General features: G+C 38.6%; 1 protein-coding gene across 7 annotated transcripts in view; it reads left to right on the top strand.

Annotated features, from left to right (window-relative positions):
- The window catches only part of EBF1 (EBF transcription factor 1), a 416,173-nt gene that overhangs the window by 300,895 nt on the left and 98,503 nt on the right, over nt 1-16,775 (top strand). For 5 of the 7 annotated variants that reach the window (XM_070738987.1, XM_070738989.1, XM_070738991.1 and 2 more), the window contains exon 8: nt 2,912-3,053. In XM_070738987.1, the coding sequence (XP_070595088.1) occupies nt 2,912-3,053 (142 nt within the window). The remainder of the gene's footprint in view (nt 1-2,911; nt 3,054-16,775) is intronic. The other 2 variants (XM_070738986.1, XM_070738990.1) reach the window with 1 other exon arrangement.

Raw genomic sequence — 16,775 nt, forward strand, 5'->3', positions numbered from 1 at the left:
GTCAATATTATTATAGCATTTAGCATTTAGAGTTATACTTCATACTGCTTTCACAGCTCTCTCTAAGCGATTTACAGAATGAGCATATTGCCCTCAATAATCTGGGTCCTCATTTTACCCACCTTGGAAGGATGGAAGGCTGAGTCAGCCTTGATCCAGTGGTGAGATCTGAACTGCTCAACTACAGCTAGCAGTTAGCTGAAGTAACCTAAGTGCTGCACTCTAACTACTGTGCCACCCCAGCTCTATTATCTGTTATTATTTAAAATTTTACTTAAATTCTGAAAGATAAAGTCTGAAAGAAAGAAATGACATAAATAAAAATTATAGCACATGTTTATAATATCTCTAATCAGAATTTAGTGCATATAATATAAGTGAGTAGCTAAGCATCTCATTGATGATGGTCAATAGGTTGGGTTGTTGGATTTTTTTTTTTTAATCTTTGGTAAATTTTGGAAGGGGCCTGCCTAATTTCTTGGGGAGGCAGTTACCATAGGTGCCAAATGGGAGACCTGCCCTTCTAGGTTCAGTCCTTCTCACTTCACAGAATTAGGATGTCAGATGGAGATTCTCCCAGAAGATCCTCATATGGGTAAAATTTGGCAAGAAGTTCTGGAAATGCCAAATTATATTTGAAATTTTAAGTTGAAATTAACGCTATGAATTGTATATGGAAGTCCGCTGGTAATCAATACAGAACCTGCAAAATAAGTGTAATACAATCATAATGACTAGTGCTGAGATAAAAGTATATGGATGTAATTTAAGAATACAATCCTTCAACACTGGGATATGGGTAGTACTTAGTAAGCATTAGGTTTGAGTCCAAATTGTTAAGTGGATGATTGTTTTTATTTTTCTATTTGTGTAAACGTGTCCTAACCAATATACATATGCACAGTGGCTACTTGAGGCACTTAGAGAAAACAATCTAGGGAATTGATTATTCAAAGACAAGCACATCCTCTGATAACCTTAAACTGCCCATTTTCTACAACAGTGTTTTCCAAAGTGTGATACGTATACCCCCAGGGGTACAGGAAGAGTTTGGTGGAGATAGTTCTGAAGTTCTGAAATACATCTTGCCTTTTCCAACTTCATATTTATGTGAAGTTGCTTTTTCAGACATTAAGTCAAAAAAGAGGAACAGACTATTGGATGTGGAACCGCATCTCAGATTAAAATGAACAACCAGGGAACCAAATTATGACGATCTGTCATCTCAGCACAAACAATTTCATCCTTCTCATTGATCCAAATCAATGTTATTTATAATATAACTTTTATTTATATTTTATTATGAATAATTGTATTTTTCATTTTTTATTATTTTGTGTATGTACCAAAAAAAGAAAAAAGAAATATATTTTGATTGTTATTAAAATACATCCATTTTTTTAAATGAGGGGTACTACATACTACAAAAATTATAGAAGGAGTACACATATGTCAAAAGTTTGGGGAAGACTGCTCTACAATAAACAAAATTCAATGGTTTGAAGATTTAAAAATCCAGGATGATTCAAATACCAGTGAGTCATCCTGCTTGCTGGTATCATGAATGTGATCGTCTTAAGGAAGTGATCACCAACCTTTCTAGCTTGGCAGATGGTGGAGGTGGTGGTGGCAGCGGTGGTGGGTGGGAAAGAAGGGATGGTTCCACATGTGTGTCACTTATACAAATGCAGCTTCATCTGGTTCAGGCCCATGTCCAAATATGCTGTGGTCCAGCAAGACTGGGGGTTGGGACCCCTGTCTTAAGGTATTCCCTTTCTACCCTGTTATTTAACTTCTTAAAGAAAAAACTGTTTTGTAAGGTTCTGTAAGGTGATGAATGAGATGGTGATAACAAGGGTAATAGTAATAATATCAGTTTCGCCAATGGTGTCATCTAAAGGCATCAGTTGTCTACTGCTTAACTCATTAAAATTGAAGGTTTTTTTTTACAGAGCCTCTAAAAGGTCCTTTTAATATAAATAAGAGTAAACTATAATAAACAATGAATGTTTTTATCAAAGTAACTTTATGAAAACCTTTATGAAAATCTTTATGAAAATCTTTATGAAAATCTTTATCAAATTGCTCAATATATATATTTTATTAGTAAAATTGTGCTTTATTAATGTCTGTCTGTCTGTCTGTCTGTCTGTCTGTCTGTCTGTCTGTCTATCTATCTATCTATCCATCTTTTTCTAAATGTATATGCTGCCCATCTCACTGTCTAAATTTCCACATGTCCTATATTGTAAAGCAAAACAATATTTATATTTCTACAGGTAGTTGCTCTCATTAGGATAATGAAGTTTCGAAAAACAGAAAATCTACACTTGATCACTTGATAAAGACAAAACTGGATTCATTTAAGTTCTAAAATACTCATTACATATACAGTCTTTCTTTCTCTCCCCTGTTCAGGAGAACTTTGGACAAATGCATACACTCCAGGCTTTAGCAGTATGATGAATTTATGAAGTTACGCTAACCCAACTTTAGCAACCAATTTTGTTTTTTCACTTGAATCAATTCTCATTTGCAGTGACAACAGTTTATCTATTCTGACATGCATGCTGAAGGATGATGTGGAATAATATGCAGCCAACTCTTTTAAAAAGGAGTTAATAAAGATGCTCTTGTTAAAATTATGGTTAACAGTGTATATTCCTTTATACAGCTACAAACTGTGTAATTTGACTAAATGACATCAAAAGCTTGTGATGCCAAAGACCCACTCATCAATAGCACCTCTTGTTAGAGTCATAGAGTCTAGGCACTCGTTATTATGCGAAATAGCTGTGCAATTTTCTGCCGCTCCCAGCTGTTATTTAAGATTCTGGGTTTATTAGTCTCTGTGCTTATTTGATTTTAAATTGCATTAAAGTGTTTCCCTATATTGCTGTTTTACTTGCAGGTTGTGGTATCTACAACAGTCAATGTGGATGGCCATGTCTTGGCAGTGTCGGATAATATGTTTGTGCACAATAACTCCAAACATGGGCGGAGGGCTCGAAGGCTTGATCCTTCGGAAGGTACGCCTTCTTATCTGGAACATGGTAGGCATTTTTTGTTGGTTGCCATTTCTTCTTTCACTATCGGTCTTTGAGCTTTCTTTCCTCCTATATTCTTCCCATGCTCAACACTGGTGCAAAATTTTGAAAATATTGCTGCAAACCGGCACCAAATTTTCAGCCTGTTTGAATGATTCTACAAGTCCAGCTTATGCATCAAAGTAGGGCTCAATCTTATATATGGTAATCAAGTTCTTACAATCACACAATTGATTATTTTGCGTAAATCTGAAGTAGCCAAGACCAGTTTCTGTAAAAAAAAAAGTGTTTCTCATCTTTGGTAATTTGAAAATGTGTGGAATTCATCTCCCAGAGTTCTTCAGACAATATGCTGCTGGGGAATTTTGGGACTTGAAGTCCACACAGCTTCAAATTGCCAAGATTTAGAAACAGTGCTACAGAGAATTCCTTTATGGACATTATGTTTAAAATTTACAAATATTGCTTCTTGTTATGTGCAAAATGTTTCTAAACATTTCCAGTTCTATGAAGTAGAAGAAAGTGAGAGAGTCTCTACAAATGTGTATATAAATTGGATCAGTAACTGTAAATATAGTCACGCTACATTACCTCTTTTTTTAATTTCAAGAAGCAGTAATGTTAATAAGTATTCTGGATCTTATAATGCATATCAGGAGTAGAAAAGTGAATCTGTTTCCTCCAGAAGTTGTAAGAACAGGAGTCCCAGTCAGGGGAAGGAATGCTAGGTGTTGGAGTTCATGGTTTAGATGGCCACCTGTTCTTTATCTATGGCTTACAGGATGATTATGAAATAACACTATTCACACTCCTACGCCATAATCCATTTTCAAGAATAACTTGGTGGATGAGTCAGCAACTGAGTTTAGGATCCAATGAGCTATGTTGCAATGACAACATGTTTACATGGATGAAATTAATTTGAATTTCAGAATATTTTCTTGCAACTGTTTTTCTGATCTTTTTTTTTAAGATTTAGAAATGCAGTCCTACAAGGTACTCATTTTTTGCTATTTTAACATGGAGAAATCCTATTTATTTGTTTATTTTGTTAAATGTTTGGTTTTCATCTTTCTCCTTTAAAAAGAAACTCTAAATTGGTAAACATATAAAACCAACATAGTGTTAACACAGTGATGAACAACTGAAAGTATGCAACAACAGTACATTACTGGCACACATCTATCTAAAGGTCTCCCCCGAAAATGAAAGCAAGGGGAATCTGAATATAACCTTTAAAAGAACAAAAATTGAACGTATCTTCCTAGAAGGCTATCTGTAGCATGAAGCTTCCACACTCTGCTTTCAAAACTGTCAGTAGAAGCTGCACTTCTGAAATCCATCAGCAGACTGGGGCTTTTTGTGGAAATGCTGTTTATTAAAGCAGAATTTCACTAGTGTAGTGGTGAAAAGCTTTGTCGGGATGGATGTGTAATGTATACTACTTTCTTCTCCTCTTCCTCTATGGGCCAAATAAATCATAAATTGAGAGTAGAGGATGGGTGGTTCCTTGTGGTGAAGGAGCAGGCTAAGTAAATATAGAGTGCATTGTCACTTGTGCGTAGAATGGAAGCAAACAGTAAGTAGACCCAGAGCCAAATGTGGATGGGGCATTTATTTGCTCACCCTCCCCTCCCATGTCACTTTCTTTAACACTTTGTTTCTCTGTAACCAGCCAGGACAGATTTCTCTTGCCAGAAGCATGAAGTGATTGCTTGCAGAGGGCTTTTGAAATTAGGCCAAAGACTGCATGAAATTAGACTGAGGTACTGGTTGCCCACCCATGATTTAGATAGTACAAAGGCATCTTGTTCCCTCAGCGACTCCACCACCTTCCCATTAAGAAGGAAAAGCTATAACAGTCCTGGAGCAGGCATAATGCTTGTTTCTCTCTCTGATGAAAAAAAATGAATAGATAAATTAAAAATTAAACAGATGTGGAAAAAAAATAGACTTAGCTGAACTGGCAGAGTTTAAAAAGTGATATTTTTACCACTACTGATGGCTCCCCTCACCGATCCTCAAAGAATTGCTGGGTATGAATTTTACCTTGTGAATTAGGTCTATATTTCTTTTACTGTAAAACTAAAGTAAGAAAGACTTGCAAGTCTTAGTGTACCTCCCTCTTGTTGGGAAAGAGTTTTGCGCATGTAGAAGTTAATCCACCAAGTAGCCACAGTTAACCACTATACCTAATTGAAGTCTTCAATGAAAAACACAGCAGCAGGCTTTCTTGTAAAAATATATTTTTACTTTTCTTCTTAACAAACTGCTTCTCTAAATAAACTATCATCTTTACATTTAACCATTATAATAAACTATCCACAATACTAGTATAAATCTTCTTATATCCACCACTGCAACCACTAAGCATTAACTACTAGCTATAAACCACTCAGCACAAAACCATTCACTACAAACCACTCTCTACTATAACAAAACCACACCTATGCAAGGATGTTACTCCTTATATAGGAAACAGCCAATCAGGTTGCAGCACAATTAGCAAACCCATGATTACATGTTGATTATGGCTTACATCAGTCTTTCCCATGGTTACAAATTATTTACTTGCATTGTAATATTACCTTCAGAATAAACTTATCGTTTATTCTCTTTTAGATTCACGAGAACTAGGGAGGCTCTTGACTGAGTCACTTTATCAGATTACATTCCTATTGCCGACTTAGTTTTTTTAATCTGGCTGTTATTTTAAGAGGCAGTTCTTCCTTTTGCCTCTTAAGACCACTCCCCCTTCTGTCTACATCATTTGGATAAAGAGATTGTGTTTCAGAGAAGCCACATGGACAGGTTCAGCATGTTGAGACTGCAACAAGTAGGATATTAATCTCCCACAATTCCAATTAGTATTAATATGCATGTATAAATAGCTTATGTCAATGCAATCAATATTTATCACTTAGCGTATCTGAAATTTATTCCAGGAAAACTAATACCATGTTGAAAAACCATGCAGCATTAAAATATGAACTGCCATCATTGTAGGAATCATTGGTAGGAAAAACTACAACCTCTTGCCTCATTATCAGCCTGCCCTACTATTATATCTTTATCATTTTACTTTGCATATATGTAAAACTGCTCTCTTTATGTTATAGGAGCTACTTACATAATAAATTTGGTCATGTGGCAAATGCATAATGTATCAGATCCACAAGTTTGCACTTTCCAACCTAAAATTCTTAGCTCAGCAGTGTTTCTTATTATATAAACATAACTTACATCTGTATTTATTTAGCTTTAACTTTTATGTAGACCATGAGACATTTTATGCAATAATTCATACTATAGATTTTTTCCATCCTTGCCAGTAAACTAATTTAATAAACAAACCACTGTCATAATTTTTGGCTGATTTACTAAGGAATGTTCAAGCTGTTATTTTATTAATTAGAAGGAAACAAAGTATGCAGAGAATATCTAGTAATTCATCCTTGAAGTTTCTTATACAAACCAAACCCCTTCTTCTTCTTTTTTTAATTAAAAAAATAGGATACATATTATTTTTTTAAAAGGCTCTGTGAATACAGGTAGTCCCAGGTTTAAGAACAAATTCCATCCCAAATTTGTCCTAAAGGTCAAATTTGTTTGTAAACTGGACCAGTATTATTATATAATACTATAATATTGTATAATGAACTTGAAACACTGCATTTAATTTGAATCATTGTGCATCTAACTTGAATCTTGTTACAATAGACTCTGGTTTTAATTATGGGTCCTGTTTAAACCAGAATCTTCTTAATCTGGGGATTTGCTGCACCTGCCAATTAGAAAGGCCAGAATTTGTTCAAATTGGAAACTTTCTGCTTTTACCCTTAGCATAAAGCTACTGTTCTAAATTCTGCTCATAGTTCCTATCCATGTAATATGGGGAGAAAACCAGATTCCAGCTAAGAGAAGTTGGTATGGAAATTCTGCTTGCATGAGTTTATACCAAATTTTGTAATTCCGCAATCATGTTTTAATATTGGGATTAAAGCATTACTTTTTAGAACTACAATATATTTTTTGTTTTACTAGAAATCTGCTACAATAAGCCAAGAAAGTAATCCTATGTATAGCTTTTCTAGGGAGAAAGGAATGCAAAAATAACTAAGCTTTCTTTCTGAAGAAATATCTGCAGGGGAAAAAAATGCCTATCCATAATTTTGGACATATTTTATGCATGCACAACATGGTAGATGAGCTTTTGGTCCACATAAATTACATTTTTAATGATCTTGTTATCTTCAGCTGGGCTGGAATGGAAGTCCTGCAAATGCATCCTGTTCCCATAAAATCAGGCTGCATATTGTCCAGGTCCTTATGCCTTTCTAAGATATTGCTACCCTGTATTTAAGCAACAGGCATGTAGTTCCAGGGAAAGCTTTTCAAGACTGTGAAAGGCTCAAAATTAAGAAACTTTGCTATAATATTGGGAAGACAGATTTCATTCTTGTTGTCCTCCTATTTGATCATTTATAAAATTTAATAAAGCAAAAAAGTCCCCCGAAGATCTATTACTTTACACTACACAATAACCATGGGTAGAAAAGGAACTACAATAACATAAAGTTACCTATATGTAGGTTAGCGGACTAATTAACTAACTAACTAACTAACTAACTAACTAACTAACTAACTAAATAAATAAATAAATAAATAAATATATTATAGACTAGAAAATGAATTAATGTAATTTTAACTTTGTTTTTCTAGGAATAATCAGTTGTAGAGAAACTATATACCGTAGTTTGTTATAACAAAGTAATTAATAAAGTTATAACTTTGTTATTCTATACAAGTGTATAATTAGCACAGTGCAATATTTTCTGTTAATTTCATAACATAACAGTAAATTAATTTTAACTATCCAAATTGATTTGAAGTTTGGAATTAATTTTCTCTTTTCAATCCAATTGTCACATATTGCTTTAAAAAAGGAAAATTCTCATTAGTTTATTTCACTGTAATCAAGATTGTAGTCCATGAATTTTTTTAATAGGCATACCCTTAATAAATACATTGGTCAGTGCTCAGTTTTTATATTTCAAAAATAATAGCTGGCAGATGCTCATGTAAGCAGTTCTATTTGGTACGAGGGAAGTAAAACCAGTGTTTTGTAGTAAAATACTTTCACTAAAATGTGTCGACTTTTTCTTATGTTTCAAATTTATATACATTGGGATGGGAAGACCAATATATTCAATCAATATGGATTTCTAGGATGTAAGTTTTAAAGGAGAATTTCTCTAAATCACAAACCCTCGGTCATAAAGAATTTGAAGGAAAAGGGTTAAGGGAAACTTAAATGAAGAATATATGTATATTCTTCTCTTCGAAACTGTTTAAAAGTAACTCCTATGCTGCTGCCAACATTTTAAATGAGTCATATAATATTTTAATGAAATATTTTTGTAAGGGCAGAGTGGAACATTTCAAATGAGAACTGATCCATGTTTCAGGTACAGAATTTGAGTTTACGAAAGAGGCAGTTTTATATAGTGGGTTGGGCACCAGTTTAGAAACCAGGAGACTGTGAGCTTTAGTCTTGCCTTAGGCACGAGGTCAGCTGGGCAACCTGAGACTCATCCCTAGGCAAACCTTGCTAGCCTAGAAAGCAAGCAATAGCAAACCACTACCAAGAAAACCTCAGATTTTTCCAGATAGTTGCTAAGAGTCAACATTGGCTTAAAGGCACCAATCATAATAGTAAAATTAAAAGGAGTTTGCTATAGGCCATTTCAGAAGTTTGTTTGTTTGTTTGTTTGTTTGTTTATTTATTTTCATTTTTTTAAAAATTATTTATTAGATTTGTATGCCGCTCCTCTCCGTAGACTCGGGGCGGCTCACAACAACAATAAAATAATATACAACAAATCTAATAATTTAAAAGTCACAAAAAAAAACCCCCTTATTAAAAAGCTAAAACATATACACAAACATACCATGCATAAACTGTATAGGCCCGGGGAGATGTCTCAATTTCCCCATGTTTGACGGCAGAGGTGGGTTTTAAGGAGTTTACGAAAAGCAAGGAGGGTGGGGCAATTCTAATCTCCGGGGGGAGCTGGTTCCAGAGGGTTGGGGCCACCACAGAGAAGGCTGTTCCCGCCAAACGACATTGTTTAGTCGATGGGACCCAGAGAAGGCCAACTCTGTGGGACCCAACTGGTCACTGGGATTCATGCGGCAGAAGGCAGTCCCGGAGATATTCTGGTCTGATGCCATGAAGGGCTTTATAGGTCATAACCAACACTTTGAATTGTGATCGGCAACCAATGCAGACTGCGGAGTATTGGTGTAACATGGGCATACCTAGGGAAGCCCATGATTGCTCTCACAGCTGCATTCTGAACGATCTGAAGTTTCTGAACATTCTTCAAAGGTAGCTCCATGTAGAGAGCATTACACCTTGAGGTGATGAGGGCATGAGTGACTGTGAGCAGCGAGTCCCAGTCCAGATAGGGCCTCAACTGGTGCACCAGGCGAACCTGGGCAAACGCCCCCCTCGCCACAGCTGAAAGATGGTTCTCTAATGTAAGCTGTTAATCGAGGAGGACGCCCAAGTTGTGGACTCTCTCTGAGGGGGTCAATAATTCCCCCCCCAGGGTTATGGATGGACAGATGGAATTGTCCCTGGGAGGCAAAACCCACAGCAACTCCATCTTATCAGGGTTGAGTTTGAGTCTGTTGACACTCATCCAGACCCCAACAGCCTCCAGGCACCGGCACATCACTTCCACTGCTTTGTTGACTGGACATGGTGTGGAGATGTACAGCTGGGTATCATCGGCATACTGATGATACCTCACCCCATGGCCCTGGATGATCTCACCCAGTGGTTTCATGTAGATATTAAATAGCAGGGGGGAGAGGACTGACCCCTGAGGCACCCCACAAGGGAGTAACCTAGAAGTCAACACCAACTGCGACCGACCAGAGAGGAGAACCACTGAAAGACAGTGCCTCCCATTCCCAACCCCTCCAGCTAGCGCAGAAGGATTCCATGGTCGATGGTATCGAAAGCCGCTGAGAGGTCAAGAAGCACCAGGACAGAGGATAAACCCCTGTCCCGGGCCCACCAGAGATCATCCATTAACGCGACCAAAGCAGTTTCTGTGCTGTAGCTGGGCCTGAAACCCGACTGTTGAGGGCCTAGATAATCGGCTTCTTCCAAGGACCGCTGGAGCTGGTCCACCGCCTTCTCAACAACCTTCCTCATGAAGGGAAGGTTGGATACTGGACAGTAGTTATTAAGCACGGCTGGGTCCAGGGAAGGCTTCTTGAGGAGGGGGCACACAAGTGCCTCCTTATAAGGAGCCGGGAAGGACCCCCTCCCCAAAGAAGCATTGACAATCTCCTGGACCCAGCTCCGCATCACCTCCCTGCTGGCCAAGACCAGCCAGGAGGGACACGGATCCAGCAGACAGGTGGCAGAACTCACAGCTCCAATGGCCTTGTCCACTTCATCAGGTGTCACCAGATCAAACTCTTCCCAAACAGATGGACAAGGATGGGCCCCAGTCATCTCGACTGACTCGTTGTCAGTCGACTCTGTTATCTAATCGGAGTCGAGGTCCGCCCAGATCCGAGTGACTTTATCAGCAAAAAATGTGTTAAAATCCTTGGCACTACTCTGTAAAGGTTCCCCAACTGCCCCCTGGTTAAGAAGGGAGCGGGTCACCCTAAACAGAGTGGCCGGGCAAGATTCCGCTTATGCAATCAAGGCGGCAAGATACGTGCATCTTGCCGCTTTGAGCGCCACTTTGTAAGTCTTAATGTGAGCTCTTACAAGTGTTCGATCGGATTCAGACTTACTCTTCCTCCATCGCTTCAAATTAAGGACACTAACTTCTGAAATGGCCTATAGCAAACTCCTTTTAGCGACTTCAGAAGTTAGGGACACCTAAGATATACTACTTTACATATATTATATACCCATCTGGATATTGACCTATTATACTTTACATTATTAATTGAGAACTGTTGCAAGAAATTATAGAGAAATATTATATTATACTATTATTATTATTATTATTATTATTATTATTATTATTATTATTATGTAGAATAGAGAACAACTAAATTAAAATATATACAGTAGTAAGGATTTTAAAATAAGTTAAGTAAAATATCTCTGCTAGACTTTCCTTCTTTCGCATATATTGTTTTATTTGTATTATATGTCTAGCTGAATATTGATTTACTATTTATAGAAGATACTAACTTATAGAAACTGGTTAAAGGAATGTTACAGGGAATAGTATAATGCAAAAGTTGAGAATGACGAGTACAAATATAGCAATAAAAGCAGGGAAGAAAATAGCATTATTACCCTCTCCTACTCCTTTTATGAGAAAAACAATTGATAATATGTTGGGAGCTGAAAAAATGATTAATATACAAAGTATGCAACTAATGTTACAAAATATAAAAGAAACCATTGCTGCAACTAATGTTACAAAATATAAAAGAAACCATTGCTGAAACACAAGAATCTATTAAAAAACACAGAGGTTAGGGACACTAGATGAATGGGCATCATACCCATGATGCTCTTCATGTAAATTGTACCATAATCTGTACCACAAAAATGAAGTGAGGAGTGCATAATCAGCACAGGAGGTGGAAAGCACATACAGGCTGTATCCAAATACTGTATACTGTAAAAGAGCCCCTTCTATTTTTTGTAGGTTCTATTTGCAATTGACATTCTTCATAAGAGAATTCATGTAGTGAATTCTCTTAATAATATATGATTTTCCCTACTGGCAGTTACCTATTATCACTGCATCCTTATTTTCCTTTTGCACTTTATAGTGGACATAGGGTGTGTATGTGCATGCCTGTGCAAATATGCAAACAACTTTATTGAAAAACTTTTCAAAGCAGATAAAACCAAATGTATGAATATAGAATGTACCAAATACCAGACCTCTATAGAAAGTTATACCAATTATGTTAAATGTTCAAATTGGTTGTCTTTTTTTCAAAAAACCCCGTTTCTTTGTTCATTTGATGCATATCCTTTGAACATTTCTAATTCCAGTAGTATTTTCTCTGAAAAAATATGAATAGTATTAATAAAACGTTACGGTTGGCGTTTCAGTATATTCTGTCTGTATTTTTAATATTTTAACTGAATTCACTGAAGTTGATTCATGAGTACATGAATATAGGATTACAACCAAAATAAATTTTCTCATGGATATTATTACAAATGTTATTTTTAATCTTATATTTTTGGTGGTTTTCTTATTTGGTAATTGTGGTTATGTTGGGAAATTTAGGATCATTCTTTTCTGGAACAAATCTGTTCTTGTGAAATAAATATTATAACAAATGGAATGTGTAGATTCAAAGAAACATGATGTTATCCAAAGGACTTTATTTGATTCAAGGCTCACCCTTATTTCAAACTAGCTTTTAAACAAATGAGGCTATAGTCACCATCAATGTATGGTAAAATCAGTGACCAATAAATTTCAGAAATAAAGAAATAAATCATAATTTTACACGATATTTTTTCTCAACCAAACTAATTGAAACAATAAATAAGGCTATAAAATTATGTATATATGAAAACACTTCTGTTTAAAAGGCTCTCAACTCAGTTCCTTGGGTTGCTTCAGGAATCAGGCTCTGACTGAGGCAGCCAAGCCACAGGGGTTTGCTGGAAAGTATGTAGCATGTTTATGAAATGACTGATATGCTGCCTCTCTATCAGGACTTTCTGAGAGGAAGCATGGCTTTCAATGCACTTTCCCAGGACACTTTGGGAATCAGGCTCCATGTGGAACTGAGGATCTCCACTGCCTGGAATAACCCCAAAATGCAACACACAGAGCATTTGGGTGGGACTACAGTATTTGGGCGGGGCTACAGGGGTGAGTATAAGACGCACCCAAATGTTCACCCTCTTTTTTGGGGGGGGGCATCTTATACTCTGAAAAATATGGTGCCGTATATACTCGAGTATAAGTCGAGTTTTTCAGCCCAAAAAATGGGCTGAAAAACCCGACCTCGACTTATACTCGGGTGACTGACATGTCACCACAAGAGGGCGCAAGCGGCTGAGGGAAAGACAGCCGGCCTTTGCTTCAGCTAGAAAGAAGCGGCAACTGCCCGGTCAAGAAGCAAGAATCCACCCCATAGCCAAATGGCTTTTTTCTTGTTTAGCGCGGCGTTCGAGTGGTTGGCAGGTTCCTTTGCTTGCACACAAGAGCCAACCACTCGAACGCCACGCTAAACAAGAAAAAAGCCGTTTGGCTAGGGGGTAGATTCTTGCTTCTTAACCGGGCAGTTGCCCCCTCTCCCAGAGCTTCTTTGGAGCTGAAGCAAAGGCAGATGGCTGTCTTTCCCTAAGCCACTTCCTGGAGACCGCTAAAGATATCGCTCTGGGAGAGGGGGCAACTGCCCGGTTAAGAAGCAAGAATCTCCCCCCCCCCCAGCCAAACGGCTTTTTTCTTGTTTAGCGCAGCGTTCGAGTGGTTGGCTCTTGCGTGCAAGCAAAGGAACCTGCCAACCACTCGAACGCCGCGCTAAACAAGAAAAAAGCCGTTTGGCTAGGGGGGGATTCTTGCTTCTTAAACCGGGAGCAGTTGCCCCCTCTCCCAAAGCGATGTCCCAAAGCGGTCTCCGGGAAGCGACCGAGGGAAAGGCAATCGTCTGCCTTTCCTTCAGCCCGAAAGAGGAGGCAAATACCCCGCCTTTCCCCAGCCGGTTAACTTGAAGCGCTCGGTTAACCGGCTTGGGGAAGGCAGGGCATTTGCCTCCTCTTTTGAGCTGAAGGAAAGGCAGACGACTGCCTTTCCCTCGGTCGCTTCCCGGAGACCGGTTTGGAACGTTGCTTTGCTTGCGCCTGCCCCTCCTACAGCGGAGAGAGGCGGCAAATGGCCAGCCCTTCCCCCACCCGCTTAGCTGAGCCCTTCGGGAAGGTGCCGCCTGTCTTCGCTGTAGGAAAGGCAGGCACATCCGAAGCGCGTGGGGAAGTGGCTGTGGGAGGCAACGACATTCCTAAGCCGGTGAGGTGTGGGGGGGGGCAAGAAGATAGAAGCAAGAATCCACCCCCCCAGGTTTTTCCCCCTCTCCCCGCAAGAAAAGGAGCCAGCCAAACACTCCAATGCCGCGCTAGAGGGGGAAAAAGCCGATGAGGTGTGTGCGTGTGGGGGGTGGATTCTTGCTTCTGTCTTCTCAACACCCCCTCACCCCACCTCTCGGGAAGAGAGCAACAGGAAAGGACGCGGTTTTCTTCTGCCGGGTCGAGGACAAAGCGGGTGTTGAGGGCGGCGGGCGAGCAACATTTCAGCGGGGAGAAAACCCCAAGCTGAGAGTGCCTTTTAAAATCACTCTCCTCTCAGCCTCGGCAAGCTGCCGAGAAGTGGGGTTTTCGGAGTGGGGAGGCAAAAACGCTCAGAATGTCACCAACGAGGCATTTCTCCAAGGGGCGGGGGTCCCTAAACTTTCCTTTAACCCCAGCGGACACAAAGATGGGAATGCGTGGTCCTCGCCAGCCACCCATCTGCGGGGGCTGCCCCGCGCCAAGGCAGAATTAAATTCAACAACCAAAATATTATATTTTTTAAAAACATACTTTTTTGACAGTTTGTTTGCCTTTTAAGACATCTCTCTGGCTGTGCCTAATGTCAACAATAAAAAATTTTGCCAGGTGAAATTTTTTTTGCCAGATTAGCTATGGATCTCACTGAAGAAATTTTAAAGAATACTCAAAATGATTCTTCATTTGCTTTGTAACCTTAAATAAAAAAACAATACAGTATTGACTCTGTAATTTACCCGGGGAGGGGACAGGAGGGGGGCACAGACAGACAGGAAAGGAAGACAGACAGACAGACAGACAGAGACCTATGACCACAATTGAGCTCAAAATTTGTTGTTAAGCAAAAGCATTGTTAAGTGAAAATCACCACATTTTACTCAATCCATGTCATTTCCTAGCTCTAACAGTGATGTGCAAGCTAGGGAAGTACCGGTACATCTGAAGACATGTGTAATGTTCTAGTTATGGTTAACTGTGTGGCAGAAAGTGGACTCTGGGTTTGTTTTCCTATTACAGTAAGTGAGGTTGAATGTACCATATATAATTTTACAAGAGCTCTCTCTCTTTCTCTCTCTGTATATACACATACAGTTTATATAGTAGATAATGTACAGTATATTTTTGTGTGCCTGTGTGTAATATTTATTTACACATATGGCATATATACATAGAATTAAGTATATTTTGGATGTTCAGTAATTGTAAATATAGAGGGAAATTGTATCTCTTTGAGGCAAGGAGAGGTCAAGTATCCTAACCCTAACCCAAACCAGCAGGAGCAGGGGATTGAGGTAAGTACCTAGGTACTTGCATTTTTTTTTGCCTATACAGTACCTGCCTTGGGGGATATATACCTGTTTACCCTCTTTTAAACTTACAGAGCTAGTTTACTGGCTTTCTTTGAAATAAATATTCTAAAATATTTAATCTACTGATGCCTCAATTGATGTAATTTTATTGGTTTCCATTTTTATAAGTTACCAGTAGCCGCTGCAATTTCCACCCTCGACTTATACAGGGGTTTATAAATTTTCCCAGTTTTTGTGGCAAAAGTAGGCGCCTCGACTTATAGTCGGAGCGACTTATACTCGAGTATATACGGTATCTGGATGGAGCCAGATGTCCCTAGGACATTTGCAAAGGTTATCCGGTAGAGTTTTAGCATTGCTTGAAGCTAATTTTCATCATAGGCTTTGTATTTATTAGGATGTAAAGCCCAGCACACAATAGGGCATAGCATAATGCCATAGCCTCAAAATTACAGGGCAAGAAACCCTGTCAGTTTGCATGCTCTAACACTTTATTATCTAATGATCTAATATGCAACAATGCAAAAAGGAGATTCTCATCATTCTGACAGGAGCCTAAGAGAAGTGACTAAATTACTTTATGTACCATTAGCGCTAGCAACCATTGTGAACTCACTGCTGAGCATTTATGCTAATACCTCCAAATATATTCAAGTGGCCTTGTCAAGCTGATAACTGACAAGCAGTTTAAATAGGGTTGGGTGTGTGTTTTTTTTAAGGGCCAGGACAGTGTTTTCTTCTCCTTCCTGTTTTTCCCTGTGTTCTACAAATTGCCACAACTCTTTGGCAGTTTGATTCTGTAACCACCTGATTGCGCAGTAGTAGCCAAGACTTGGTTACATACAAAGTAGAAATCTTATAGGACAGATCAGTTAGGCTGTTACATCTAAGTAAAGTTAGATGTAGTTATTCTTTGGTCATTATTGAATTGGTCATCAGTGGAATTAAGAACAGAAATCTACTGTTATCCATTTCAAACACAGAGTCTAAAAAAAAAAAGGATTAAGGGTGTGTTTGGTAGCAGGTGTTTGGCATGGTGATATATGATACCACAACATGCAATGGAAACTGCAGTTTAATGTTTCCAAATGTAAAATAATGCACTTGGGGAAAAGGAATCCTCAATCTGAGTATTGTATTGGCATTTCTGTGTTAGCAAAAACTTCAGAAGAGAAGGATTTAAGGGTAGTGATTTCTGACAGTCTCAAAATGGGTGAGCTGTGTGGTCGGGCGGTAGGAAAAGCAAGTAGGATGCTTGGCTGCATAGCTAGAGGTATAACAAGCAGGAAGAGGGAGATTGTGACCCCGCTATATAGAGCGCTGGTGAGACCATTTTTGGAATACTGTGTTCAG

This window comes from Erythrolamprus reginae, chromosome 2 (assembly GCF_031021105.1).
Source record: "Erythrolamprus reginae isolate rEryReg1 chromosome 2, rEryReg1.hap1, whole genome shotgun sequence".
In the NCBI taxonomy this organism is placed as follows: Eukaryota; Metazoa; Chordata; class Lepidosauria; order Squamata; family Dipsadidae; genus Erythrolamprus; species Erythrolamprus reginae.